Source organism: Camelus bactrianus, chromosome 23 (genome assembly GCF_048773025.1).
Source record: "Camelus bactrianus isolate YW-2024 breed Bactrian camel chromosome 23, ASM4877302v1, whole genome shotgun sequence".
NCBI lineage: Eukaryota > Metazoa > Chordata > Mammalia > Artiodactyla > Camelidae > Camelus > Camelus bactrianus.
In genome coordinates, this window is record NC_133561.1 from 11,979,871 (window position 1) to 12,006,811 (window position 26,941).

Sequence of the window (26,941 nt, forward strand, 5' to 3'; positions counted from 1 at the left end):
TTAAAGGGAACCCTGAACTCAGGAGCCTGACTGCCAGTGAAGGGACGCCAGGAGATCTGGGGCTAGAACCCACAGTCCCTCATAGACCCTTACGGCCTTGTCCCCTGGCCCTGAGTAGCAGGGACCTTCAGGTTCTGGGGGAACAATAAGTACATTCAGTGAGTCCTTCTTCTGCGTTGAATCTTTGTGTAGCTCTGTACGAGGTGTCTCCTCAGTAAAATAGCTAATGACTGTGCTTTTTAAAACTCCTAGCTGTCTGCCCAGTTGTTACAACACCCTCTGGCTCAGTGGGCAGCTTGTGCTCCAGACAGCCCCAGGTGCTCTGTGGGTACCTTGGTGAGTACACTCGTCTGCTTTATACCTCATTTGATGTAGAGATAGCAATCCATCTTGAGTGTGTGTCTCCTGTGGGGAACTTGTCCGCGGCGAAGTGGAATTCTGATGTGCAGCCTTGTAGCTGACCGCCAGTTTGGGAGTCTGAGTTTGTATGAGAAAAACTCATGAATGCTTTGAAGTCCTATGATGACTTGATCGCAGTGGGTTGTGGGTATCTGAGATCTGTGCTCCTGGGGTTACCAGGTGATGGACAGATTCGTCTCCTGGCCCCCTTGGAGGATGCTCTCTGGAGGGTGGAACAGTCTGGCCAGGATGTCAAGGGTCCTTTTTTTGGTGTCTTCCTTGAATCCATGTTCTTATTTCTGGCATAGAGCAATTGCTCAATTAATGTCTCTGGTACTGAACTGAAAGGGAGAGGGAGATTTTCTCTCCTTGGCAGTTCTGGCGGGAGGCCTGTGGGAAAGTCATGCGGATGCCATGGTTTGCCACCTGCAAATTGCCATTTCTGGGTTGCATGAGAAAATGGGGTTGTGGGCAAGGCGTCAGCTGACTGAACCTGGGAGCTGGCCATTTGCTCAGACCACTTAGCCATGACCATCAGAACAGGTGCAGACTCGTCAGGGCCAAGGCCACAGGTTAGGCTGGGGGCCACCGAAGCCGGAGGTCTCACCCCTTTCTGATTTAGAACATTCATAAATTCAGCCAACTTTTATTAAGTACCAGCGTTTAGTGTATGCTGGGTAGTGAGCCCACAGACAAGACCAGGTCTTAGCTGACCCTGACACTCCAGAGCTCTGGCCCAGTGGTCCCTGATCCATGTCAGGAAGGGAGAAGATGGACTGCTGTCCGGATACTGGGTCACTCGCATTTTTGAGGCCCTGAGGAAGCTTGTATTATATGGATTCTAAATACCGGTGGAGGTCCCGCATAAGGACAAAGGAAATGTCTTTATTAGCCTAGCAGATGTCTGGTTCGCTCTGTTCCCCTTCTGTGCCCTTTACCAGACCTAACCTTGCTTCTTAGGAGTCAAGGAATCAAGAAAAGAAATAGTTTGTTTATAGTGGCCTAAGCTGGGGTTTAAAAAAAAAGGATTTATTGAGAATATACATTTATTTTCATCTAGGAAGCGTCAGAGTGGCTGGAAGCTGCCATGTGAATCAAAAGAGTAAACGGTGTAATCTGTGCTTTTAAAGCTACTTATTGTGTGATAGACGATACGGGACTTTCGTTTTTTGTTTTTAATCTCTAAATTTGTATTTTATTTCACTGTTTAAACCCAGGAGTTAATTGTCTGATTTTTTTTTTTTCTCACCAGCTTTTTGGAAAAGACAAGGGAAGGGGATGAGAGAAGGAAAACATTTGTTGACTTCCCCTTATGTCCCTGGGACTTAAGGCCGTCATCCTCATCCGCCCCATGCTGGGCGGTCAGGGAGGCCCAGGGGGACGACCCCCACTTGTCAGGACACTGTGGCTTGGAGAGGTAAATGCCTGGTCCTCTGCCACCAAGCTCACTGATGACCAGAATCTGAATTCAGGTCTGGCCCTGGGCCCTCCAGCACACCAGAGAGACCACCTTCTTTTTTTTTTTTTTTTTTGTTTTTGGTCTTCCTTTTGCTTTCCCTTGGGAATCCTGTCTTATTAATTTTCTACTTCTCTTATCTACTACTTTGGGCTAATTTCCTTTTCATCTTTTCCTCCCCAGTAAGCAAGTTGAGAGGCCTGCCTACCCTAGTTCCTTGCCTGGTTTCCCTTCTCAGACCCGCCTTCTCACTTGGGGTTATTTTCGGTCACTGAATCCCTGCAAGTTTCCCTCTTTCTTTGGTTAAAAAAAAAAAAACCTCTGGAAACCCACCCTGCTCCTCCAAGTCTGGGAAAATCAGGAGTGCCTCGGAGGGTGTGGCCGGGGAGAAAGAAAGATGCCCGGCTTCCCGGACAACGGGAGGCTCTCTGGCCCTACCTAGCTCCGCGCCTGTGAGCAAACCCCACGGACCCTTCCAGACCTTCCATGCAAGACTGCTGAGCAGTGGGGCTCTGCATTTTCTTTCTTTCTTTCTTTCTTTCTTTTTTTTTTTTTTGTTTCTGTTCTTAGAAATAGTAATTGAGTAAAAATGTAAGTGAGCACATGCCAGGGGGCAGGCGTCCAGGGTCAGGGTGAATTTCTCCATGCTGAGTGTGATTCTGAACACTCGTTAAGTGGAGTCTGGCCTGTGCCAAGCAGCTCAAGGGCCATCCCTGTCACCTTGTGTGAACCGCCTCTCGTTCCAAGGAGATGCTGGGAGCGGCCGCGGGGTGTGTGGGACCTGTGGCGCCCCTGGCTTTTCTCAGTCCCTCCGCAACCTGGGCCTAGCTGATCACAGCGCGTCCTGACCCTGATGGCTGGACTGGCAGTGCTGACGCTTCAACAGCTTTAAGTACAATCCCCTGGAGGAAGAAGTCGTCCTGCTCATCCCAGGCCATGCAGCTGCTACATCATTTTGCTGCCTTTGAGTTCACTCTACCCCAAAACGTAGGGCAAAATGAGGTTAACCTGCCTGAAGGTTTTCCTCCTAAGACATCAGAATCGGGAATCGATAAGCGGTAGGGACAGCCTCTCCATGAAGGAACAGGTCAAAAGCCATGAAGGTGGATTCAACTTTGTTTTTCAAGCATTTCCTGAGCAAGATGGTTTTCACTAGCTTGGTTGAGATTTAAAGATGGGCTTCTCAAAAGGTGGCCGCCATTTGTGCATCCCGAAGGGTCCTAAGAAGCAGATTCCCTGGCCTGTCTCAGCCCTGCAGGGTCAGAACCACTGGGGCGGGTGGAGCCGAGGGGCCGCCCCTTCGGGAGGCTCCCCGGGGAGGCTGGTCTCTCTGCAGCTCAGGCCGCGCGCGCGCTCTCATCCTGCCGGGCTGTTTACTCGCAGTCCTTCAGCACCAAGGGCGCAGGTCCAGCGGGGCCTCTGTTTGATCAGCTGGTCCTGCAAGTGTGAGATCCTGAAGCCATGCAGGGCTGAGGTTTCACCCTGTGCTCTCCATTTTCCCCAGTGCTTACAGATACCAAGGTAGATCTGAGGTTAACCACACTGATCACACGTAGCCCTGGCCCTCCATTCTCCACAGAGGGGGCCACGAGTGTGCCAGCAAGTAAATGATCACACGGGCGTGTCGGAGCCTAGTCTGAAGGTGATGCATGGGAGTGAGATCCTCCATTCGCGTCCCAGCTGTGGATTGGCAAGGGGCTTTGCAAAACTCACGTGTCTTAAGTGGCGTATAACGTATAATGTGTAAGTCAGTGTATAATGTTTAATTTGCTGAGGGAGTGTTTGGTCGAAGCACTGCTGACCTCTGCATGGCCTGAATCCTGTTCTGAGACATTCCATGGGGTAAGGATCTAGCCAACAATGGAATGTAAACTTGACGATCTCAGCCAAATTCAGCTGCAAGGAACTGCAGTTTTCTCTCTCTAAATACTGCTTTTCTCAACCAGATGTATGAGAGCAGGTGAGAATCTGACCCAGATATTAAAAAGAAAAGTTAATGATAAATCAGTTGGTATTTTCTTTGTGCAAGCCTATATACCTCCTGATACTTTTATGTTGTTTGGGAACCATCCAGTATTTGGAATCCAACCATCTAGACCCAGTCTTCTATAAGGACTGTGGTTTTGACCATCACACTAGAGGAATAACCAGTTCTTCTATGTGGTCTGGGTCACTGAACAGCCCACAGGGCTACTGAAGTATGGCAAGAATGACTGATAGTCTTAATTCTACAACCCTACGAGCCTTCCATTAAGAGGTCTCTACGTTAACTACAAAGATAGATGTAGTTTGAAGATAAATGTCAAATGCATGCAGAGATCGTGGGATGAAGATTCATATTCATATTTCACTCCACAGTGTTTACTGTATGCTGTGTGACTGTCACCAGTGAATACCATCAGTGAATAAAACAGCGAAAAACTTTGCCCTTGGGGGAGCTTCACATTTTGGGAGAAAGAAGAGAGCTGACTAATTTAAAAAAGATGGGATAAGAATGGTGGAATCTGATCAATGTTACAGTGGAGAAAAGTAGAGTAGACTTGGGGGGTGGGGAGGGGAGTGGCAGTTTTTGGTGGGCGGGGCACGGAAGGGCTCGTTAAGAGGGTGACATGTAAACAGAGCCTTGAAGGAGGTCGGAGGACAGCCTGGGGCTGTGTGGAGTAGAGCATTTCTGGCAGAGGGGACAGACGTTGTCATTCCTGGCAGACTCAAGGATCATCCAGAGTACCCTAGGAGATGAGGTTAGAGAGAGAATGAGAGATGGGTCAGATGGGGCCTTCTAGGTCATGGTAAAGTCGGTGGCTTTTCCTCTGAATCAAAGGGGGAGAAGGGCGGTTTTAGCCAAGGGGTTCCTGTGGCTCTTAAGTTGAGAACAGTCCCCAGGTGACCAAGGTAGGAGCACAGAGTCCAGTGAGAAGACCTTTGTAATGCACTTTTTTTTTTTTTTTTTTGGATGGGGGAGGCAATTCGGTTTATTTATTTACTTTTTTCTTTTAATGGAGGTTCTGGGGATTGAACCCAGGACCTCGTGCATGCTAAGCACACGCTGTACCGCTGAGCTATATGCGCCCCAACTCCACCCCCAGAAAGGCACTTTGCAGCTGTATTTCTAAGTGAAGCTGCACCAAGAATTTCAAACAGACCTCCCTTGTGCTGAGTTCATTCTTCAGCAGATAATGCGATTGGCCGGCTCCAAGTGGGTTCTATATGTAGAATCTCTTTTTTGTGGTTTTTGCTTGTTTTAAATGAATACTCCTAAGTCATTGGCAACCCATCCCCTTCCTTTCTGGAAAGAAGCTCTCTGCACCCTTCTGTGTATGAAAATAACCTCTTGGGCCTCACATCTTGTGCTGACAAGTGAGGAATGGCAGCTGTTGGAGGTCGTACTTGCCGTAACGCCTAGTCACAGCCATCCTCCGCTCAGTGGCCAGGGACACATGGCACCAAACTCATAGGTGACCACGGCTGGCCTCGGAGACTGACAAACTAACTGCCCCTCCCTTTGTGAAGTGGAAAGTTGGGCTTGGAAGGGTCTTTGGATCTGTCTAGCTGTGCCCAGAGCCTTTGCCTAAACTTTGAAGTGAGGTCATGAGCCAGGGAATTTGTAAAACTATGTCTCTTATCAGTCAGAAAGCATTTCTGTTGGATGAGAGTTTGCTTTCTAATTTTTAAGTTTTGAACAGCAAGACTTTACGCTGGGATGTAGATCTGACTCCTTCATCCATCTGTACGAGACACGTCCCTGGACTCTCCTGTGGACCAGGGGACTAGCTCTGTCCACAGAGGGAGGAACGCAGCATAGACCTCGTCTTCAGGACCCTAAAGCTGAGTGACAAGGTCAGGCAGACAAACAAAAGCGAGAGCCAGCACCATGTGGTTGATTACAAGTAAGGGTGTGAGAGGTCAAAAGAACTGCTTCACTTGCCTTAGAGAGGTCAGGGAAGCCTTCGTGTGGGAGGCGGTATTCACTGCTTAAAAAGATGACCTTTGAAATAATGGTTTGGCAGTTACCCAGTAGCAATCGGAAGCTGCTTATGTTTTCTGGAAGGAGGAGATTGGCCCTGTCATGTCCTTTTCTTCCTCTGTGAGCTCGAGTGACTACCATCTCGATGAAACAGGACACAGCAGAAGCACCTAGCAGTCTTTGAAAAAAAAATCGGTGTGTTCCTACAGGAAACCCACTTTGAAATACTGAGGCTGGAGAACAGGGCAAGATCATTGTATCAAGTATCTGTTATTCAAAGTTGACACAGTCAGGAGCCATAATGGACCTGTTGCATAAGAACACCATGGCACCACGATGTGCTGTGACATAATGGAACTCTGTGGAATGACATTATTTCACAAGTTCAAGGTCACGATCTAGAGCTTTCCTTCTTCATCTCAAGGGCACATCGCCAAGATGGATCTCTCTCTCAAATTATACTCACATCGTACTTGGATTTGTGCGCTGGCTGTGGCTCTGCCCTGTGACACTTTGTTGTGGGACTCAGGCTGAGAGCACAGCGTCTAACCTGGGCATGCTGACCTCTGTCTGGACCTCATGAGATGCGGCAGTTACCCCCACCCACATGGGGCCAAGCCAATAGGACAGGAAGGGGCACAAGAAAGGGTCCATGTGGGAGTGGGCCCATGGGAGAAGGACAGACTCCATTTTGAACGAATGATAGTCTTCTACAGTGTAGGCGGAGGAGTTGGGGGAGAAAGAAGGATTTCTCCTGTGGTACCACCTTTCTGTGTTGTGGATATGCCATGATTGGATCCACAGTATTGCTTTTATCTGTGGGATTATGAGGAGCTTTACAATGGATATTTACTAAATAATTAGTAGGGTGACTTTATAAGACAGACATAAATGTCCTTCTCCATTTTTGTATCTGACTTGTTTGTTCCTCCAACTGAGATAGGTTTGTTTGATGTCGAAGGCACAGTAGGTAGCAGTAGGTTTAGGAAGCAAGTCCTGATGTGTTATGTGAAATTTATGTATGTCAGGGAAGCTCTGGAACTCAGGCTTACCTCCAAAACATGTAGTCATATCCCTTAGCCTTAGGGTCTCAGGCTGCTTCCGTGGTCCTGACATGCCCGGCATGTCTGGTAGATGTTCTTCATAGTAAGGATACAGGCTGAGTTTCCATGAGACTGTAAGTCCGCAGATGCTTCGCTGTTCGCTAGAGGGACCATGACTTCCCTATTTCTTATCTTTCTTGTGTGAGTTCCATTGCCAGTTTAATGATATAAATATCGCACGCCATGTGGTTCCCTAGACTTCTGTGTAAACTGAACCTTCGTCTCCTGACAATGACCTGTCAGGTCGACGCCTTAGACTCAGCCTCCTTCTCACTGTGTCCAGTGAGAAAACTGGAGAGGAGCCCTGCCTGGCCTGGGGCATCTCCTGTGCAGCTCTCAAGACAGGGAGCACCATCCATCCATCCGTCCGCCCGGAGTGCCCCAGAGCACGCTGGGCAACTTGGTGCCAGCGAGGTCGTCGTCGTCACCGCAGCCTATTCTTAGTAGCAGGTGCTGAGCTTTTCCATCCTGCGCTTGGGGTCAGCGGTGGGAAAGAGCAGGAAAAAAAAAAATGAAAGCATTGTTTTGCACATGGCTGGACATCTGTGTTTCTGAATTGCCCTGTTGTGTGGCTGATGCAACTGCTGAAGCTGTTTTGCTGAATGTGAACTTTGTCCACCGACTGGACTCTAAATTGGTTTTGGATCCTTGTGAAATCTAAACGGTCAGACCATATTTTTCTAATCTTCGGCTGGACTGGCTCCTTGCTCTGAAGTGGAGCTGACTCGGATGTGTTCACATTCGCCGCGGGGGTTGCTTCTCTATTTTCCTGGTCTGTGTTTCTTGTTTTCTCAAGACTGCTACTTACCTCGTCCGCTGTGCATGTGCGGGAGAGTGGGAGGGCAGCTCCCTGGGGGCACTGCGGCCACTGCGGCTTCGGGGATGGTTTACTGGAGGGTTATTGTGAGGGAGAGAGCAGACTGATTGTCGGAAACTAAACAGGGGAAGCACCAGTTTACCCACTAGGTCCGCTGGTACCATGGCAAAAGCGTGGACTTGGGCTTCAGATATCAGAGCCCTCAGATCCCTTATTGGAACCGTGGACCCTCGGGGCTGTGGTCTTTCCTTGGTCGTCCTAGTGCTGAGATGCTCAACCCCACTGTGCACGAGAATCAGCTGGGAGGTGACTGACGCACGTCCAGGCTGGGGTCCACCTCCAGAAATTCTGATTCAGTTGGTGAGGGGTGGGGCCTGGCATCTTGTTTTACAAAAGCTCCCCAGGGCATGCTAATGTGCATCCAGAATTGAGAACCTCTGTTTTGGGAGTTAACGGAGCTTTTGCTACCGTGATTTTCTGTCTAGCCATCCACGTTATAATATGAGTGAATTTCTGTATGAAGAAAAGGCATATGTCTGAGTGAGGGTGTTGATAGATGAAGGTGGATTCTGTCTTTAGTAGTAACAAGATGAATACTAATGATCTCACGAGCCGCCAGTTATTGAATACTTAAATTAGGCACTGGGCTAATCTTTATGTTAGCCCTAGAAGAGAAACACTTATTATTCTCCGTTTTCCAGATAAGGAGACCGAGGCTTGCAGACATCATGTAATTTCCCCACAGTCACACGGCTACTCAGTGGCAGAGCCAGAGCTTGAACTCGGTCTGTCTGGTTCCAAAGCTCATCGAATCAATCGCTCCCCTAAGATGATAAACTTAAATATAAACAAGAAGATTTGGGGTGAAAGGATGAGGTGTCAGAATTCACTGAGTGCAAATACGTTATCTGTATGATAAGGAAATCATTCTTTTCTGAAGGAGGGGAAAAAAGATATGTTTGGATGTCTTCCTTTTTTTCTTTCTTTTAAGTCCAGTATTTCTCTCACAAAAACCTCTGGAAATTCAAGGCAGGCAGCAGAACTCAGGGTCTTGAACGCAGATGTCAAAATTAGGCAGCGGCTTCAGAGTTTCGCTCATCCTTCTGTGTTCCTCGTTTGTGGGATGGAGATGGTTTCTTCTTACATGACCTCGTGTGAAGTATGACGCATCCTTAAGTGATTCTCTGGTCCAGACTGGGTAATCCCTGAGGTGTGCAACGTCAAATCTGGATGTTTCTCATTTTGCTCCCTAGATAGGACCAACCTTTTTTTTTTTCTTATTTTTTTAATTTTTAAAATTATTTTTTTGTTTGTTTATTTTTTTGCAAGCTAGTAAATCTGAGTTCTTACTCAAACTGCTTCATTAACCCTTCAATGCCTATTAAGAGATCAGAATGGTACTGGGCCAAGGCTTTAGACATTCCACCCCCAGTTCCTGGCCATCCTATCTGTCCGCATATGTTTGAAGGAATGTTGCAGATCGAGGCATCCAATAAAAATTTGATAAATGAGGGAGTGAATGAATTTTGCAAATATTCATAGAAATAGCACCTTGCATATTGCTAAGGACTTCTTGGGAAATAAGCAAGGTCTTAGTCTGTTGGTCTGCTCCCAAGAGGCCACTTGGTCTGTTAGCCAACTCTTAATTCCTACCTGGGGGAGCTTTTTGTACACTAAGCATAGCAATATTAATAGGGTTAAAACAAATCTTATTATCGCCAACCTCTGTTTATATTTCTCAGCCTTGATGAGAGGATCCTGATTTTTTCTTTACTCTCAGTAGTATGTTTCGTGTTATAAATGATGAATTAATAATTAGTCCCCAGGGCCCACCAAGAGCAGGAGAGAAGCTCTTTGCCAGCCCATAGGGAAGACAAGGCCAACTTTGATGCATTCTTGCCATGGATGGTCCCATGGGGACACCTGGATTAGCCCCTGCTCCCTCTGTGAGTTCAAGCTGCTGTCACTGGAGTTACAAAGGGCCAGTCGGGCCTCTGTTCTTAGGTCCTCAGCCAGACAGCACAAGTATTTTTAGGGCTCATCTTGTCGCAATCTAACTTCTGCTTGAAACTTTTAACACATGCAGTCTGCCCTGAAATGATGTTTAAACTACTCTCTGGGTAGTGGAGGAGGGCTCAGATTAGTCCTACAGCCTTTCAGCATTTTTTTTTTTTTATTACTAAATATCCAACAGGCTGAACAGAGGAAATTCAAGTCTAACCCTGGAGGGACCCCTGTTTAGTCATCTGTCTAGACAGACGAGTTCATATAATGGGCCTCTCTGTTTCTTCTGCTTTGTTATAACAGACGGTGGTCCCTTCCTTTAAACTTTGTGAGGATGTCAGCCTTCGGTTGTTTTGATCCCAGCTTACTGTTGATAAGCCAAGAAAGTGACTCACACATGAGCCAAAGATGACTCTTAAGTGTGACACTTAGTCTGTGATATAACAGAAGGAAAAGACAGGCTTTGCATCAAGGAGAACCCTGGGTAAAATCCTGACTGTGAAATATTGGGCAAGTCAGTTACCCTCTCTGAACCTCGTTTTTCTCTTGAAAATAAGAATTAATTTTGAAAAATAAGCTTCTCTAATGGTACTTTTAAAAAAAGAAATTAACACATAAAAATGCCTTGCCTGTGGTAGGGAGCGAATGAATTATTCATTCATTCAATCATTCATTCATTTCAAGGTGATCAGTGAAGATTTTAATGTTCTTGCTTTTGTGTTCTGAGAACCAAAGGAAACCCAGAAATTCCAGCCCATGTTTTTAATATCAAGTTACCATACATTGAGAAAAGCAAGTGAGATATATTTTCGAAAACTTAGGAAAAAAAATTAAAAGTGGTACCAATTTCTACCAGAGGAAAATGATACTGGAGATACTGTTTAAAAATTGGTAGACGTTAATAAGGCAGAATGCCATCCTATGTCTTGTCAGGAGGGTTCGAAACTCTCAGGACTTGCCTAAAAGGACCATGTGTTTTAGTGACTATTTCTCCAACTAAGGGATACCTCCGTCCCCCTTGTTATTTTAATTTAATTCCTTCCTGGATTGTCCCTGAAAATGATGAAATGATAAATGATAAAACAATGATGCGGAAAATATTGTTTTATTTAATTTAATTCAGTAAATATCCGCCAAGCATACAGGGTCTCAAGGGCTTGCTACCTGAATCACACAGCTGGACAAAAAATAGAGACTAGGGATGGGTCCCTTCTGGAAGAAGCAGCACAGACAGCCCAGAGGAAGGCACTGGGGGTCACGTGCACCAACTGCCTTGCACAAAGCAGAACAGCAAAAAGTTGCTGAATGATATTTACAAGCCGAGGCCAATGGAAGCACGAAGACAAGGTGATTGGTTAATGAAACCAACTCTTTTTTTTTTTTTTTTAACATCTTTACAAGATTTCATTTTCCCATCCAGGAACATAAGATACCTCTTCATTTATTAAAGTTTGATTTTTAAATCCTCCGTACAAAGATCATTCTAAAATGTGACTAAGTCCTGAATGTGAGACCAACTTTTTAAAAAAGTGATCCATGTCGTACATAGAGCAACAGATATGTGTCCTGGAGTAGCCACCGCCTCTGTGTGAAAAGGGAAGGAGGAAAGTTAGCGTCTCCTTCATCTGTTAAAGGACAGAAGGAAATGATGTCTGTGTTGATAGTGAAACTTTTCACATTTCGGAGTACAGTTCCTGACACTCTCGTATATTGAAATTCCATTAGAATCCAGCGCTTTACGTGGCTTCAGATATGGTATGTCTGAGTCATGTCTCTTTCAATACAACTGCAATCAATAAAAAACCCCAGTAAAATGCGGTTAACCACAAGGACATCCCTCCCCACCGTCCCCGCCCCCAATCAGCACTGTGATTCATTCTGTTTTGTGCTCCTCCCCTCAATAAACTCTATATGGAGAGAGACTTATGCTTCTCCAAGTACAAAGAACAGAAAGTCCCAGTCTTGTGCTGGTTGCCTGTTCCTGTGTTGTATAGCTTGCCCCACGCCTGACCCCTGGGAAGCCCCATCCTGTCCCTTGTCCCTTGGGTGGCTGTGGCCAGGGAGAAACTCTGCCTGGGGTCATGGGTATGCAGGATAGATGTTTCCAGAGGAGGTGGCCTGAGGTCCAGAAGGCCTTCCTGAGTAAACAGTTTTGCCCTCTCTCTTCCTCATAAAACTCTGCCTTCCTCCTGTCTCCTCTGTATAGTGAATGCTGAGGCCTCTGAGCCATCACCTCCTTCGTTTTGATCCATTCTGTATCTTGTAGTGCTTTTCCCCTTCTGTTCTTACACAGAAGGGACCTGAGGCAGGAGTTGTGATTGCCTGGGGAGGCCAGAGGGGAGGAGGAGGAGGGTGATAGACAGACAGGTGTGCAGAGGACAGAGACAGCCTTCACCTGCTGGCCCTTGTTTTTTTGTTTTGTTTTGTTTTTGTTTTGTTTTTGTTTTTACCACTTTAACCATTTTAAAAATTTTTTAGGAGGGAGGTAATATTATTCATTTTATTTATTGTCATTATTTTTTATTTAACAGAGGTACTGGGGATCGAACCCAGGACCTCATGCCTGCTAAGCATGCCCTCTACCACTGAGCAATACCCTCCCCTCCACTCACTCTTTGGACTTGGCGGCTGCTACCAGCCTGAGCAGCCACTTCCCTGGCCGGCGAAGCTAGAGGGGAGTCTGCCAGCAGACTCCAGCTGTCATCCCGGAAGTCCTTGAAACATGACGTTCCGTCACCCAGAGGGGAAATCGGGACCCACAATTACCTTTAACTGTCAAAGCAGACCAGGAGAAGGTGCACTTTTTTCTGTGTTCTTGGGAAAATGGTGCGCCTTTCTTTGACCTGCCTCGTGCTCCCAGCCAGCTCGCACATTTCTTCTCAAGGTTGCTATTTAGGGGGAGGTTTTATTTAAAAGTTCTGAGGTTAGGTCTCTGGAAGGCAAGATGAAGCCAATTGAAAACCGTCTCCTTTATCTCTTCTCTTGACCACGGGAAGTTCAGTTCTTTCATCCGAATCAGCGAAGGCCAAAGTTGAAGTCGCTGGCTATGATATCATCTAATTTTACCACTCTCCTCTCCTTGCTTCCAGGTAATGGAGAGAAGTGAATTCACATACGTTCAACTGTGCTTAACTTCTTTTACTTATCGGAGGAGCCAGTTACTCTTTGCTAAGGATCTCTGACTAGTTTCGTTTATTCACACTTGGTATCTGGTCCATAATAACAATAACAGCAGCAGCAATAATAATAATATTTATTCCTTCTACTAAGGTAGTGCCGCTTCTACCCCAGGTTTCTGCTAAGCACTTTGGAGAAACTGATTCATTTGATCCTGGCAATAATAGATAGGCGTTATTCTTTTCTCCATTTCACGTAAGAAAAAAACCAAGGCAGAGAGTTTAAATCACTCCCAAGATCAATAGCTAAAATGTGGACCAGCCAGCACACCCCCCTCCCCCACCACCATAGTTGCCACTGTCATCATGCCTCACTCCTGTTCATTGAAGCTTGAGTCAGTCACCAACCACGTGACACTGAAGCAGCAGGGTGGTGTAATGGCTAAGTTAGGCACCAACACCCGGAATGAAAGTCGCTTAGGTCTGTGCATTGAGGGAAAGGCAGTCCACTCTGAAAGTGGGGTCCACTTGGCCCAAAGTATGGAAATCATTTATATGTTGGAAACCTACACGGTGCGTGGACCCCAGCACTCCTGCGGGTCTCCACTGAAAAGAGCCGTCAGCATGCCCAGCTCTCTTCAGATGGCTTTTTTTTTTTAAAAACTCACCCCTTTGATTAGCAAACAGTACAAATGTTTATAGAGTTGGAGGATTTTGAAGATCTTTATTTGAATTGCACAAAGCAGCCAAATGCAGTTTGGCCCTGGGCTGCAGCATATATGTGTCTGGGTGCCAAGAAGCAACTGCGCTCCGCCTGGGATGCCGAGCATTCCAGACCTGTTACCTTGTAAGTGTAATATTTACCAGATTTTCGCTTCATCTGGAGATGGGGAGCAGAGCTGCCCGGAGTGGGGGTGGGGCCGGCTGCTGGGAAGGGAGCTCATGGGCAGAGGAATCCCTGCGTGAGCGGGGAGCCGGGAAGGTGAGCACAGAGCTGCCAGAAACAAGCCCTTGTGCTGGCAACTTGGAATCGAGGAAAAAATAACAGAGGCTGAGATGCTGGGGCTCAGCACGAACCAGGCCCAGCGCTGGGTCTTTTTGCTTTCACCGTCCTAGTTTATCCTCCCGGCTCTAGGCGGCAGATGCTGACTTGTCCCCATTTTACAGATGGGGAAAGCGCAGTTGAGAGAGTTACATGGATTGCCCAAGGTCAGGTAGCTAGTTCTGTCCCAAGGTCTGTCTGTATTTTTACTTTGGTAAAACTGGTTTAGAGCAAAGGGTGAGGGTGGCCCAGCAGGCCCTAAGCATCCCCTGTAACCTCTGTCTATTCTCTCTGCCTCTGACCTTCCCACCATCCTGCAAGGCTGGTGTTCCTCACATTTTACAAATGAGGAAACTGAGGCCTAAAATCGTTAGAAGATGCGCCCGAGGCCAGCTGTGAAGTGGCAAAGCCAAAGCCGAATCTGGGTCTGCTGAGTGAGTCCCGAACCGTAAATCTCGTTGGTTACAGCGCGATGTCTTCATCGAGCACCAGTGCCAAGATGACAAACAAAAAACCAAATCCTAAAACTCTGGACAAGCCCTGAGCTCTGTGATGTGCCTGAAAGAGAAGGGGCTGGAGGCTGAGTTCCAGGCGGTCTGTACTGAACCCCATATGTCAATAAACAGAGCTAGTAAATGAGATAATGTTATTAGGAGTGTGTGTGTGTATCCGTGCACACACAGTGGGGCCATCCTAGGCTGGAGCAGGGGAGAATTATTTTCAAATTGAAGAGATCAGCAGTTGCCAGAGAAGCACATGGGTAATGAACCATATTTTACTTTCATCATCACTTCGTGGGATGAGTAAATAGTGACAAGATCCCTGAGGTCAGCAAAAGGGGACGGTGAAAGCTGCCTCTAGGTCTTCCTGCCCTTCCGGGATGGGGGCTGCCATGACCCTCAACATCGCCGCAGTTTTTTATTTTTCATTTTTTATTTTTTTGCGGAGGAGTATTTGTGTGAAAATGAGACCAGAGCATTGGAAACGGCCCCCCCGCCCCCAGCCAAAGTGCTCGGGGCCGTCTTCCAACGAGGCTGGAAATATAAACAGAAGAGCCAGCTTGCCCGGAGGCCCCTGCAAGGGCTCTTATTCGCCACTGCTCCCTTTGCTTCGGGGGATCGTGCTTTGGTTGAATCTCACCCAAAAAGCAGTATTTTTAGCCGAAGGTGGAAAATTAGAAAAGCAAAGGTGTGAAATGAAGCTCTTTGGTTAGTGTTGTCGGTGGGAGAGCAGTCCGTCGCCCCCAGCGTAGAGAAGGTGGCTCCAAGACTCACATCCAGACTCGGGCAGGGCCCCTGACGCGCGCGGCGCCCGCTGCTGCTCGCGAGATGGACACAGGGCCTAGTTTTAAGCACTTGGTTTCACTTCCACACTCAAGTGGGTCGTCAGCTTTTTTCTCTGTGGAAATTCAGAGTTTTTTCTCTTCTGGCTTCACAGTGCCTCTGTGTCCTGTATTGGACAGTTGGTTACAGGAACTGAATCCAAAGAATGATTTTCCATCATTTCCATTTTTTTTTTTTTGGCATATACAACAGGCCTTGGTTATGCTACTATTTTTTTGAGTGGGTTTTGTTTCATGAGTGGATTTGGTCTCTAAATTCCCTTTTCTGATTGGGCTTTGGTGGTGTCAGGGGTATACTGTCTGCCTGAGTTGGAGTATTTCCCTATTTCTTTCTCTGGAAGAGTCTGCATGGATTGGAGTGATAGGTTTCCTGAAAGTCTAGTGAGACTCCTCCAGCTGCCTGGGACTAGTATTTCTTTTTAGGACATTTCATTATGGGATTATTTAAAAAATATTGATATGCATTTCCATCCTTTCATTTCTTTTTTCCCCTATTCTTAATGGAAGTACATACTGTGAAACACACAGGTCTTAAGTGTGCAGCTTGATGAATTTTGACAAAAATGTATCTTCAACAAAATCTTTTTTTTAGTTATTGAAGTATAGTCAGTTTACAATGTTGTGTTAATTTCTGGTGTGCAGCAAAACGTTTCAGTCATACATGAACATACGTATATTTAGTTTCATATTCTTTTTCATTGTAAGTTACTTACAAGATATTGCATATAGTTCCCCGTCCTATATAATTTAAACTTGTTTATCCATTTTATATTTAGTAACCTTCAACAAAATTTTAAAGCAGAAGAGGGTGGAGTGACTCTCGTGTAGTGAAACAGCCAGTGTTTAGGGAAGAGTCAGGTTTAGGAAAAGGAGGATCAAAGTTACCAACTCCTGCTCCTGACATAAAGCTGAGATCCTCAGATCCCACCCCCGACTCCCTGAGGAGCGCATGTTTTTAAGGGGCTTCCCTTTCCAAGCACTGGTGGTACGTGGAGCTCCAATGTGAGCTTTCTCTTTTGATCACTCATCTCGACTTTTGAAAGTAAATATTTATGGGGGCCAGGAAGTTGTCTGTCCTGTGACACAAGCCTACTCTAAGATGTTTTTAGAGTCCTCTTGGAAATAATTGGAGTTTTGAATTAAACACTAGAAAGGTTTCAAGGAAGAATCAAAAGCAAAAGGAAGGGCAATTCCCAACGAGGAGGAAAGAACTATGTGCCAGAGCCTCTGACTGCTGGGCCTGCCCTGGGATATTGCAGGAGAGCTCTCGGACTGGATTCACGATATAAACAGGGATTTAATGGGAAGCCTCTGAGCACAAATGCACCCACGTTTAGACGGGATCTCAAACTACTGTTTTGTTGATGTGTAATCCTCCTGGTATTTGGAAGTGATCTTTTAGGAAGGTCAAAACTGCAAGGCAGGAAAGCATGTGCCTTTTTTAAAAACAAATCATCAAATGAACTTATTTACAAAACAGAAACAGATTCATGGACACAAAACAAAATTGTGGTTACAGGGGAAGGCGGGGGTGGAGAGAGAAATGGGGAGTTCAGGACTTACAGATACTAATTATATGTATTAGTATATATCAAACAGATAGACAGCAAGGTCCTACTGTACAGCACAGGGAACTATATTCAATACCTTGTAATAACCTATTAGGAAAAAGGGTATACATATGTGCGTGTGTGTGTGTGTATAACTGAATCACTATGCTGTACATTAGAAACTAACACAACATTGCAAACCAACTATACCTCAATACAAAGAAAAACAATACCTCCATCAAAAAAAAGTATCATCGATTATAAATATGAATCTACATTAAGAAAACCACAAGAACATTTTGAAATCCAGTAGCAAGGTTGCTGATTTGCCCCTCAGAGGTCCCTTTTCTGTTTGATGGGAAAGCAGGTGGCAGGGCGGTAGAGAAGGAAGGAGTCACAGGTCTTCAGTGTCGCACACGCTCCTATTGGCTTCATAGGCAGTGGGAATTCTTACTTAGAAGGGGCAGCCCTTGCATAAACCGTTTATCCCTGTAACCACAATGTCTGGGAGTTTTTTTACTGAAGAATTTTAACACAGCTACATGTCAGAGGATTCGCAATATTTGGTGATGTCTTGAGTCAGGTTTCAAGGAGTTAGAAGTTGCAGCAAAGTTAACCACAGGGTTCTGAAGAACTTTCCATGAAACACATTTTCAAATAAGAAATGTTGCCTTTGGACTTCTTCACCTAAAAAGGCAGAGCGTAAATACATACTGACAAAAAATGTGCCACATTCTGGAGCCTCCCCAAAATTGTGAAATGACACAAGAATGCTTTCCCTCCACCCATTCTTTCATTTCGACCTCACAGTTTGTCATGTGTGGCGATTTTGTGGCTATATGACAGTTCTGTAGTGAAGAGCTATAGGGCAAGTTGATTTAAGGTTGATTTAAATAATATAAAGTAATTCACAGAGTTTTTCCCCCCTCTCCTCTGCTAGAACATCTTGATTCATTTTTTTTAAAAAACGAAAAAAGAAAAAAGGAATTACATAGCATAAGTGTTCTCCATGCATTGGATATGTGACTATTTTTAATGATGGTGCATTGTCATTTATTATTTCATAGGATTAGAAGTTACCATATTTTTGTGTAGATAATTAAACTTGTTGTGTATGTTGGAATAGAATTAGAATAACTTGAGATGGAAAAAGCATTAGCAGGTATGTTGGGAAAGCTGAGAAAATCAAGTACATTAAATGCCCTACTATGTGTTACAAACAAGGTTGTGTATGAAACGGGTCACCCCTTGAAGTGAAGCACTGACAGTGGTACACAGTAAGTCACTTCCACTATGGCTCCACCACTTATTGGCTACATGACCTTAAATAAATTATCTAACCCTCCTAAGCCCCGGTTTCCTGACCTGCAAAATGGAAATGAAAAGAATGTCTACCTTATCGAGTCTTTGCGAGGCGTAAAGGGGGCAATGCAGGTGAGGCTTGGAGCTGCGGCTGGTATTACTGGCATCTTACACTTTGAGAGGCTGACTTTCCAGGCAGTGGATTTACCCTGCATTTGCTTCACGTCATTCTTCATTAAGCTCGGGGGCCGTAGGCAGTCCTTCACAGCCCTAGGGTTTAGCCCAAAAGGGACAGAAGGCAAAACTCAAATCTGTTGAGAATGGCTGGATACAATGCAGCTTGGAAGATGATCCATGGGGGGTTCAGGGGAGCTAGGGAAACAAACGAGAGTTGGCCGCAGGTGCTTTGGAGGCTGTCTGTGGACACGCCGTGGCCCCGGGCAAGTACCGTGCATAGGACTGATGACTCTGATCTCATAGCCACCCTGAGAGTGGCTCAGGTTTTGTGCCTTGTAGCCTGAATGGCCCTTCCCAAGCTCAGCCTCTGAATCCTCAATGCTATCTGGTTCCTTCCCCATCTTTCCTCTTTGAGGAAAACTGAAGATCCAAACTACTAGAACCAGACTTGTCTAATAAACCTTGGGACAGTGTCACAGGTTGTCAGGGTGGTCACATTTCAAAGGCCATCTGGTCCTGTCATCTCTCCTTGACTCTCGTCATAAGCCTCTGGCTGTTCCCAGGGAAGTTTCAGACTCCTTCTGTGGATGGTTCCAACACTTAGAAGCCTCATCACTTACTGACCTTTGGCTGTTCTGGGACTTTCCACCCACTGGTCCTTGAACGAACTTTTATTGGGAAGAGAGGGGACGTGGAACAGTGGGAAGACTGTGGCCTTGGGTTCAGATAGATGTGGTCTGCAATTTCCAGCCACTTCTGTGTTCTCGCAGCATGCACAAGTGACTTGCCTGCTCTAAACCTGTCTTTTCATTCATGCAAGTGGGTGGTGGGAATCATCCAGCTCATGGTCGGCACTGTCAATAAGACAGCACTTGTGTAAGAGCATTTCATTTCATCTCATAGGCATCTCGTGAGATAAGACTATGAGATGTCACTCATAAGAATATGAGATGTCGCTAAGGTTAAAAATGAGATTATATCCAGTAAAACACATAAATGTGAGTACTTTTAATAGTAAAATCACCAAAGTCTCCTTTTACACCTAGTTTTATGTGAGTGAGCCATTGGGTCAGCAAATCTAGTGAATCTGAGAGTGGTTTTCTAAGATGTGTCCTATTGAATTAGGCTCCCCTGTTCCCACAGGTTCTTGATACCAGTAGTTATAAACCAACGAGCAGGGGCAGGTCCAAGGACTGTCCTGGTTTGTTCGACTCTGTAAGGCAGAGGAAATGCCTCCCGTCCACGGGGCTCAGATGCTGCTGCCATTTTGACATATGTGACCTGTCTTTGTTCCTGGTTAGGAGAGTGTTGCTGGCATTGAACTCTGAGAGTAGATGCAGCCCTTCCCCTTCTGCTCCCGGGATCTGTTAATCATATAGGCTTACAAGTCTCGAGTACTCACTGTGTTCAAATCATTATCTTATTTAACCCTTATGGCTGTTCTTAGAGGCAAGAGTTAGCATCACATTTTATAAGCACAGAAAAGAATCTGAGTCCTTGCTCTCATGCTGCCGTCAATCAGGTCAACATCTAAATATCTTGAGAACCATCATACACACCAGGGTAAGCGTTGTCGGGCACCCAGAAGGGAGAGGTGGCTTCTGTCCTGGAGGAGCTAGAATTCTTCTGAAAAGAAGGGAAACAAGGCTTGACCTTCAAGAATGAGTAGACTTTGCCAAAAGTAAAGGGTTTCTAGGTGAAGAATTAACGTGGCTTGGGTGTGGTAGTGCGTCAGTCCTTGCTTGGAGACTGGAAGTAATACGGTGCATGTAGAGCTGAAGGCAGAGTCCCCTGCGGTGGGGGTGGGAGGGGAGGGGACCCTGCGGCAGAGGTGGCAGTGTCACTGCAAAGCTAGAAGTGTAGGCTGGGGTCGCAGGGTCCTGGCAAGACATGAGTTGAAGTTGTCTCTCTGAGATATTTGAAAGTTGTCAAGACTTCTCACTGGTTAAAGGTCAAGAGAGATGGAAGATGGCTGAGAATAAAGGTGGGCTTGCTCAGTACCACGCTGTCTGTACTGCTAGAAGAGGCACGACAAGCTATAGAGGGTTAGTCCTTTCTAATCTTGAATCCCTGTAGCCTCAAGGGCAGCCAGTGCCTCTCCCAGCCCCTGAGCCCAGTCCTCGCCCAACATTCTTTCAGATGCGAGGGAACTGGCGGGAGAGCTTACTGATGCCCCAGAGTGAAATCTACAGAGAACGCGTGCCGCCCCGCCCTCCCTCTTCAGGCCGACGTCTGAAAAGCCCCTCCCACATTGTGCACTTTACTTCTCTTCGTGGCCCACATGGCCACTGTCCAAGACCTGTGACCACTTGTCCTTTTCGCTTCCCTTCCCTCACACCAGGCTTGAGAGAAAAACTGGTCTGATCGAAGGCTGGGGAAATAGGATTCACTCTGTGCGGACAGTCTGTATGCATATTAGACTCATAAAATGCTTTTAGGATTCTGGGATCATCCTCGGAGATACTGGAGGTTGCCGAACACGCCGTGAAGCCCGTGTGTCTGTCTCTGTATCCCTGCCCCCTGCCAGCATTCTCCCTATCTGTGTTATTCTTCATGGAAACAGATTCAGCCTGGAAGGCCCACCGAGAGCAAGCCCACGTGTCTGTCCTCTGCAGGTTAGAAGCTCTAGTTCAAGGACCGGGGGCACCCTCCCAGCTGTGGACATGAGCTTAGACGTGTGTAATTATAGTAGAGCCATGGAGAAGGTGTATTTGCCTCTGAGAGCCCCCAGCTGCCTTCCTGCAGTGAACAAGGAGTAATTAATGTGCGATCAGTTGGTTTCAAAAAAAGAAACAAAGAGATCAGCTGGCGTTTGTGAAAGTCTGTCTGTGTCTGGGCTGCATTGATTGTTCTGTGAGTCCATCTTGAGGGCAGAGAGGTCACAGCTGGTCTCCTACATCCAGAGGTAAGTATTTTTAAGTGCAGTAAACTTCTGGGCAATTGTGGATGCGCTTTGTACACTGAAAAGTGATTTTGTCATTGAGGCTGATGGTGAAAAAGCATCTCTGAGTCTTTGCCATGCCTGTTGCTGCAGCTGTCAGTCTCCCCTTCACCCACCGTGGAAGAAAGAGCAGACCGTCCCAAGGACATCTGAATCCCTCTCTGAAACCTGCTCCCTGCTTCTCTCTCGAATCTCTCTCTGCGTCATTCCCAAAGTCCCAGTTCCAGGGAAGGTCAGTCTATGTCGTGATCCTAAGGTAGCTGCCTGCGCTTAAATCACTTTCTCCATCTTGGTCCCTTCTAGGCACTGTCACCACCAGGCTACTGGGCATTTAGAGGGAGATGCTCCTGCTCTTGGCACTAGAATAGCTCTTCCCAAAATCTATGAAGACTGCTTTCCCCAGAGCGTCAGAGCCAGTGGGAAGCGTGTTTGTGTTCCTGTTGCTGTAGCTCTCTTCACGTTGGAATAGCACAGAGGTCTCAGAACGGGGCTTCCCAGCCTCCATGCATTCACTTTAGAACACACCTTCTAAGGGATCTCCCGCTCCGCCGGCTGCTTTTTGTCTTGCAGAGGGGCAGGTCCCGAGCCTGGTGGCAAGAGAGGAGCACTGGGTTAGCACTAAGAAGTCCCGGGACTCATGTAAATAAAACCATTGGCTTCTGAATTATGGTTCCCTCAGCAGTAGAATGGAGCCAACACTGCTAGTTCACAGGGTTATCGGCTCAGAGGAAGTGATGTATGGGAAAGCACGTTGTGAAACATAAAACCCTAGGACGATGTCAGGGCTTGTGATTTATGTTGGTCATCAACGTATGGCTGAGCTGTTTGAAGAGAGGCGTCACCTCCTTTTCCTTTGTGATATTTATTGAGCACTTATCAGGTGCTAGGAGGCCCTGGGGAGTGAGAAGATGACAGATTCAGCTCCTGTACTCAGGAGACTTACCAAGGCTCCTCCCTCCAAGGTAAAGCCCGTGCTCCCAGCGCCGGTCCTCCTAGTGCTGATTCAGTGTGCAGCCTGGTCAGAGACGGGTCGAGAAGAGAGCCCACCAGTCAGGAGAAATAGGGGTGTGCAGACCTCTTCCTGGCTGTCAGTAGCCTCTCATCCAAGCAGGCACACAACTTGCTCCCTGCTAAAGACAGTTCTTGGGGTGTTGAGGAACACTTGGAAGGAACTGGGAGGAGTTGCCAGGTTCCCCTTGTCAGACCTCCTCTGACGGGAAATGTCCTCGGGACTTGCCCCGTATGTGTTCTGGAGGGCAGGGTGTGTGTTCTTCACTGGGAACCTCTCATTCCCTTGCCCACACGAAACTCAAGTTGTTTCTTATGGTGGGACGGGCTATTTTCTCATTTTTCTGATGCAGGAAAAAAATCTTTCAGATACGTTGTCTAAGCTTTAAAGTTAGTCTAACGTAATATGGCAAGACACGGACATCTTCAGGGGCATAGCGGATGCACCCCAACCTGGTAAAAGTTATTCCACTGACTTTGGGACATCCTTGAGTTCCTTCTGGTAAACCTCATGCTGGTGTTTTGTAAAGGGGCCATCTCATTACCTTAGTTTGCTAGTTATTTTATTCTGGTCCTGTATGTGTGTATACACCATGGTGGCACCCTGGGAGTTCTATTTGCTTCCACCCTAACCCATTTAAGAAGCACTGGCTGATTCAAAGCTCTCTTTAAAGGAGACTCAGTAAATACTTTTTAAGAAGTGTGGGAGAGCCAGTGGATTGGAACTAAATAAAGGCACCTGTCCTGTCCTGTCTACCCAACCTCCTTGAGAAAAGAGAGCAGGGAAAGTTCAGAAAGCACCTGAGTGTTGACCCCTGTCAGTAAGACTTCTGCAGGCTTCCAAATATAATAGAGAGCTGAAGCCTCCTCAAAAAGAAGAAACTTAGTTTTTCTTAAGATTTCTCCAGTCTCAAAATTACAGGGCCTCCCTCCTGGGCTGGGATGTCAAATAACTTGGGTCTGGTTGGATTTATTCTTGGGTGTCCTCGCTCCTGTTTCTCAGTCAGTATTCTCCCCCAGGGTCCCTAGGAGCAGATGAAAATTTGTGCATTTTAAATATCTCTACACCAAAGTCATACGACTGAAGCCAAACCATAGGGCTTGCTCTGAGATAATTAAATAAAAATCAGGCACACGCAAACATTTCAAAGTCCTTCTCTGGGGTCTAGTTCTGCCACAGAGATTCTGACTTTAAAGATTGTCTTTTCTCCTCTCGCTAATGGTGGCCTGACCTCGAACAGAAAGCTGCCTAGTGTCCACATGAATGTGAATTTTTAAAAGAAGCATAACGCCTGTGGCTCCATTCCAGAACTCGGTCATGCCACAGTTCATCTGGATTCCTACAATTCCTGTACGTTCCCGTATCTTAATTGCCCATGGCTGTGTTGCCAGTACAAACAGGATGGGAGAAGTGCACACACCCTCAATGAACACATCTACCAACCCTCAGAAAGCACCATCCTTCAAAATTCTGGTATTCTTTGTACAGTACAGGGTGACCATCTACTAGAATGCTGGTATGGATATCTGATAACTGAAAATTCCTTCCAAGCAGTTCTTCCTCCCTACCACCTTTATAGTCAAGATGCTAGACTAGCTTTCAGCCTAAAGAACAATTCTGATTTTAAGACTCTGTCCTCTGCAGTGTTATGTAACAAATGAATACACAGGTTTACCAAATCAGACTTCAAATCCATCTCAGCATATCTGAAGTGAGGAGTCAAATCAGATAAGTACATATTGAATAGGAGTGTGCTGTCAAATTTGCACAAAAAAGGCTTAGGGTATGAAATATAGGATAATGACGTCTGTGAAATACTTCATGTGGAAAAGACCTAACACTTCTAACATTTAAAACACATGGAAAATACAATATGATTACCAAGTTTAAAAAGAGAGAGAGAATGAGAATAATTCAGTGTTGGGATGCATTAATAGAAGTATGAGTTCCAAATGAGGAAGGTGATAGTTTACTCTATTCTGTGTTGAGGATTACGTTCAGGTTTAAGGGTCCAGTTTTAAAATTGGAGCTAAGAGGAAACCATCCACAGAGAGGGGACCATCCAGGAAGGTCAAAGGCTTTCACGATGAAAGGGTTGAAAGGAATTAGGACTGTTTGCTTAGAAAAGAAAAGAGATGGGCAGGCAGCCATGAGATTTGGCTTCAGGAGTTCTGAGTAGGGTCAAGTGGAAAGCGAATAAATCATCACATGTAGCAGAACTAGAGCCAGTGGGTAGACCTTGCAGGTAAACAGATCTCAGCCCCAGATAGGGAAGGACTCTTTGGAAAGCTGGAGCTGTCAGAGTCTACAGCAGGTCATCCGGCCGAGTTTTGCATTCTCTGTCACTGCAGGAGTTCTGGGAGAGACTGTTTTGTCTTGTCTTGTAGAGAAAACTGCAGCGAGAGGAATTAGATACCAATAACATTGAGAGAGCACGTCCTAGGTGCCAGGCATTCCCTTAACATGCTCTCATTCCTCAGCGCAGTGAAGAATTTCAGAGAGAATGAACGTTGACTGTGTTTGCTTTCCCTTTCAAGCTAGATAATCCAGACCGTCTATTTCTCTTCACGTTTACTCACTCCCGAGCCCTGAATTTAATACGCCAGCAGTAATAGCCCATGCCACTTGGTTAAGTTGGTAAATAGCTTGCAATCCTAGCAGGGTGTGCCCTCTTGCTTATTAGTTTAGCTTTGGGGCAGAGCAGCAAATCAGCAGAGTGCTTCAGAGTAATTAGGCGATGGCCTGACAAAGAAGTGGGGCCACGAGCAGGAAGCTTACAGAAAACCCAGAGAAGAGCTCACAGTACAAGGCACACAGTGGCCGGTATATGCCTCACTGCTATAATTTCAGGAAGATTAGAGAAAGATTTTCAGGCTAATAAGGAGCCACCACACCCATTAAGCATGTCAGAGAGTCCACCCCAATCCTTACAGAGCTGCAGGGAAAGTGCAGTAGTTTCTGGAAAGGGGAGTGTTGAAGTTTGTTTATTCTGGGAGAAGAAGGTCTCTGCAGGGATGAGCACCGATGTCCAAGATTATGCATTTTATCTTGATTTTGCCAGTGTTTGGTGTCATCCTGGAAAGATTTTACTCATTTCTCGGTCTAAAAAAAGATTGAAAATAAAATGTGCTTCTAATCCATAAAGAGATTAAGGGTGATATCCTAAACTTCCAAGTTTAAATTGCTCATGGAATCAACAACCTATTGCCTCCTTTCTGTTGACCTTATTGGGAGCCATTGCTGGGTTCTAGAAGAGATGCCCGGGTCACTGTGTCGTGAGGTCATTGGCTTCCTTAAACACCATCAGTGAGACCAAAATCATGACTGCTTTGCTCCCTGGATGTCCTAGAGAAAAAAAAAAAAGCACAAATTGAAGATCAGTAAGAAAAGAAGAGAGAAAGAACATGGAACAAAGGAAAGAAAGAAGATAATGGGGTTGGGGGGGGAAGAACCCAGAGAGTTGTATGTGCTTTAAAGAATGAGACAATGGCAGAGAAGAGTGGTTTTGATTGCCTAGTCCAACCAGGAGGCCAGTCTCCCACCAGGAGGCCATTCCAAGGGGATATGTCCCATTTGTGGTCCACCTGCCCACAAAAGTGGGTCCAGGTGCCCTCCCCATGCATAGTACTGAGCATCATGGGAAGAGGAATTAAAATAGCTGGTCTCCATGTAGGTGGGGTTTTATGAGGGTGATGGGGAACTTGGAGAAGAAACTAGAAACCCCACATCTGTCATAGTTTGAGAAAACCAACCACCATGGGCCGGCACCACTGCAATTTTACTTTGTTTTGCCCCGTGGAAGAAGGGAACCAAACACTCCTGCTGACACAGTGCATGGTCTCAAATAGCAGCTCGAGAGGGCCAAGTCACATAGGCTGACGCTGACACAGTTGGACTCACGATTGCCAGCACCATGTCAAGGCTGACACCGCTCCTCTCTGGGAGACGCCCGCTCCCTGTCACGGATGCTCGGGGGCGATGTTACATTGACTAGGAGGGATGGCCGGAGAGAGAATCAGAAACCACTGGTGATGCGCTGTTTACTCCTCGGTCATTTTGTGTTAAATTGCTGTGACTTGAATGTCAGCCGTGTTTGGGATGTGGTAGTGAAACAAAATCCATATCCCGTGTGCCAAGACAAATTTTAGAAAACCCCAAAACACAATTGTCTTGGTTTCTGGCTGGCGGGGTTTGTGCACACACAAATAGAAGCTCGTTTACTGCCCTCCAGCCATTCAGTGGGTTGCTGGTCCTGCCGCACTCTGGGGGATGTCTAGTGAACCCCAAACTACTTCCCTCTAAGCGGGGGATGTCAGGAATGAAGGGCCACTGCACTCATTAAGCGCTGTCAGGAGTCCACGCCAGTTACAGCAGAGCTGCAGGCAAAGTGCTGTCATTTCTGGAAAGGAGAATGAAGAGTTCTCTTCTGTTCGTTTGAGGAGCTTGGGGCTGAGAGCTGGTGGATGCTCCTGGGGTGCAGGGCACCAGGCACACCTGTACAGGGCTCCAAAGGGTCCCGGCTGGTCCTGGTCACTCAGAGCAGAGTGCCTCTTATAGGGGGAGCTTTCCCACACAGCGAGCCCCCCGTCTCCACATCAGGGTCATTCTTTTAAGGAGTATCACTGAAAACACTGGGCCTTGCATCAGAGTTTCTTGACTGCCAAAGTCAAACAGACCTCTGGCTGCAGGGGATCTATTTCTTTGTGCCCGTTTGTGATG

General features: G+C 46.4%; 1 protein-coding gene across 3 annotated transcripts in view; it reads left to right on the forward strand.

Moving 5' to 3' along the window:
• Positions 1-26,941, forward strand: part of TGFB2 (transforming growth factor beta 2) — a 79,199-nt gene that overhangs the window by 15,810 nt on the left and 36,448 nt on the right. For 2 of the 3 annotated variants that reach the window (XM_010974013.3, XM_010974011.3), the window contains exon 2: positions 253-336. The exons of the other annotated variant lie outside the window; for it this stretch is intronic. In XM_010974013.3, the coding sequence (XP_010972315.1) occupies positions 253-336 (84 nt within the window). The remainder of the gene's footprint in view (positions 1-252; positions 337-26,941) is intronic. 3 annotated transcript variants of the gene reach the window in all.